The sequence below is a fragment of the Oxyura jamaicensis genome, unplaced genomic scaffold (genome assembly GCF_011077185.1).
Source record: "Oxyura jamaicensis isolate SHBP4307 breed ruddy duck unplaced genomic scaffold, BPBGC_Ojam_1.0 oxyUn_random_OJ65472, whole genome shotgun sequence".
Classification (NCBI taxonomy): domain Eukaryota; kingdom Metazoa; phylum Chordata; class Aves; order Anseriformes; family Anatidae; genus Oxyura; species Oxyura jamaicensis.
Genome location: NW_023307837.1, coordinates 1 through 1,487, shown reverse-complemented (window position 1 = coordinate 1,487; position 1,487 = coordinate 1). Strand labels below are relative to the sequence as shown.

The 1,487-nt window shown below is 47.7% G+C and overlaps 1 protein-coding gene across 1 annotated transcript; it reads right to left on the bottom strand.

Moving 5' to 3' along the window:
- Window positions 1–229: 229 nt before the first annotated feature.
- LOC118159026 (olfactory receptor 14A16-like) lies at window positions 230–1,189 on the bottom strand. Its single transcript, XM_035313673.1, has one exon. It carries the CDS (start codon window positions 1,187–1,189, stop codon window positions 230–232), a length of 960 nt encoding a protein of 319 aa, XP_035169564.1.
- Between the last annotated feature and the right edge of the window lie 298 nt (window positions 1,190–1,487).

Here is a 1,487-nt window from a genome sequence, read left to right as displayed (position 1 = left end):
TACACACTTTATGTGGGCTCCAGGAGAAAGAGAACAGGTTGATGTCTAAGCAGAAGTGGAAGGAATCCAAACACTTGTGAAGGAACATAGTAACCACTCATAACAAAAACAACAGGGGAGAAAAAAAAATGTATTCATGTAAATTAATAAATAATGCATATAATATGCATTAATAATAATAATAAAAACAACTGAAAATAAACAAGCCAGTCATGGGACAGACTGTGAGTCATTTGTGGAGAGAGAGGGAAAGATAATCACTAATAAAATATGTCAATGAAATCATTTTCCTCAGGGCATCCTTCAGCTCCTGGTTCCTCATGCTATAGATGAGGGGGTTCACTGCTGGAGGCATCACCGAGTACAGAACTGCCACAACTAAATTCAAGGATGGGGAGGACAGGGAGGGGGGCTTCAGGTAGGAAAAAAATCCTGTGCTAATAAACAGGGAGACCACAGCCAGGTGAGGGAGGCACGTGGCAAAGGCTTTGTGCCTTCCCAGCTGAGAGGGGCTCCTTAGCACAGCCCTGAAGATCTGCACATAGGAGAGCACAATGAAAACAAAACACCCCCAAAACAGAAAACCACTCAATATGAGGAGTGCAACTTCCCTGAGGTAGGAATTTGAACAGGAGAGCTTGAAAATCTGGGGGATTTCACAAAAGAATTGGTCAACAACATTGCCTTGGCAGAGGGACAGTGAAGATGTATTGGCAGTGTGCAGCAGAGCATTGAGAAAACCACTGCCCCAGGCAACTGCTGCCATCTGGACACAAGCTCTGCTGCCCAGGAGGCTCCCATAGTGCAGGGGCTTGCAGATGGCAATGTAGCGGTCATAGGACATGACAGTGAGTAGAGAATATTCTGCTGAAATCAAGAAGACAAACAGAAAGACTTGTGCAACACATCCTGCATAGGAAATGGCCCTGGTGTCCCAGAGGGAATTGGCCATGGCTTTGGGGAGAGTGGTGGAGATGCAGCCCAGGTCGAGGAGGGCGAGGTTGAGGAGGAAGAAGTACATGGGGGTGTGGAGGCGATGGTCGCAGGCTACGGCGGTGAGGATGAGGCCATTGCCCAGGAGGGCAGCCAGGTAGATGCCCAGGAAGAGCACAAAGTGTAGGAGCTGCAGCTTGCGCGTGTCTGCGAATGGCAGGAGGAGGAACTCACTGATAGAGCTGCTGTTGGACATCTGGTGCTTCAGGGAATGGGGACCTGTCCAAGGAGAAAACTGATGCAGGTATTAAGACAGACTTCAGAGGACTCATTCCTGCTCACACTGGACACATGAGGCTTCCTTTATGTGAAGGGAGACGTTTTCAGCAATTGGGTTCCTCATTGCATGAGTGGCATTTGGTCCAGTGAGGGTCTTTGCCTATTTACCACCATGAGAGATGATGGCATATTGGCCATCAGCTTGTGTAAGGGAAGCAAGACAGATTAATCTCATCCTAGTTTACCCTCCTTCACAGATGATATCAGAACCACAA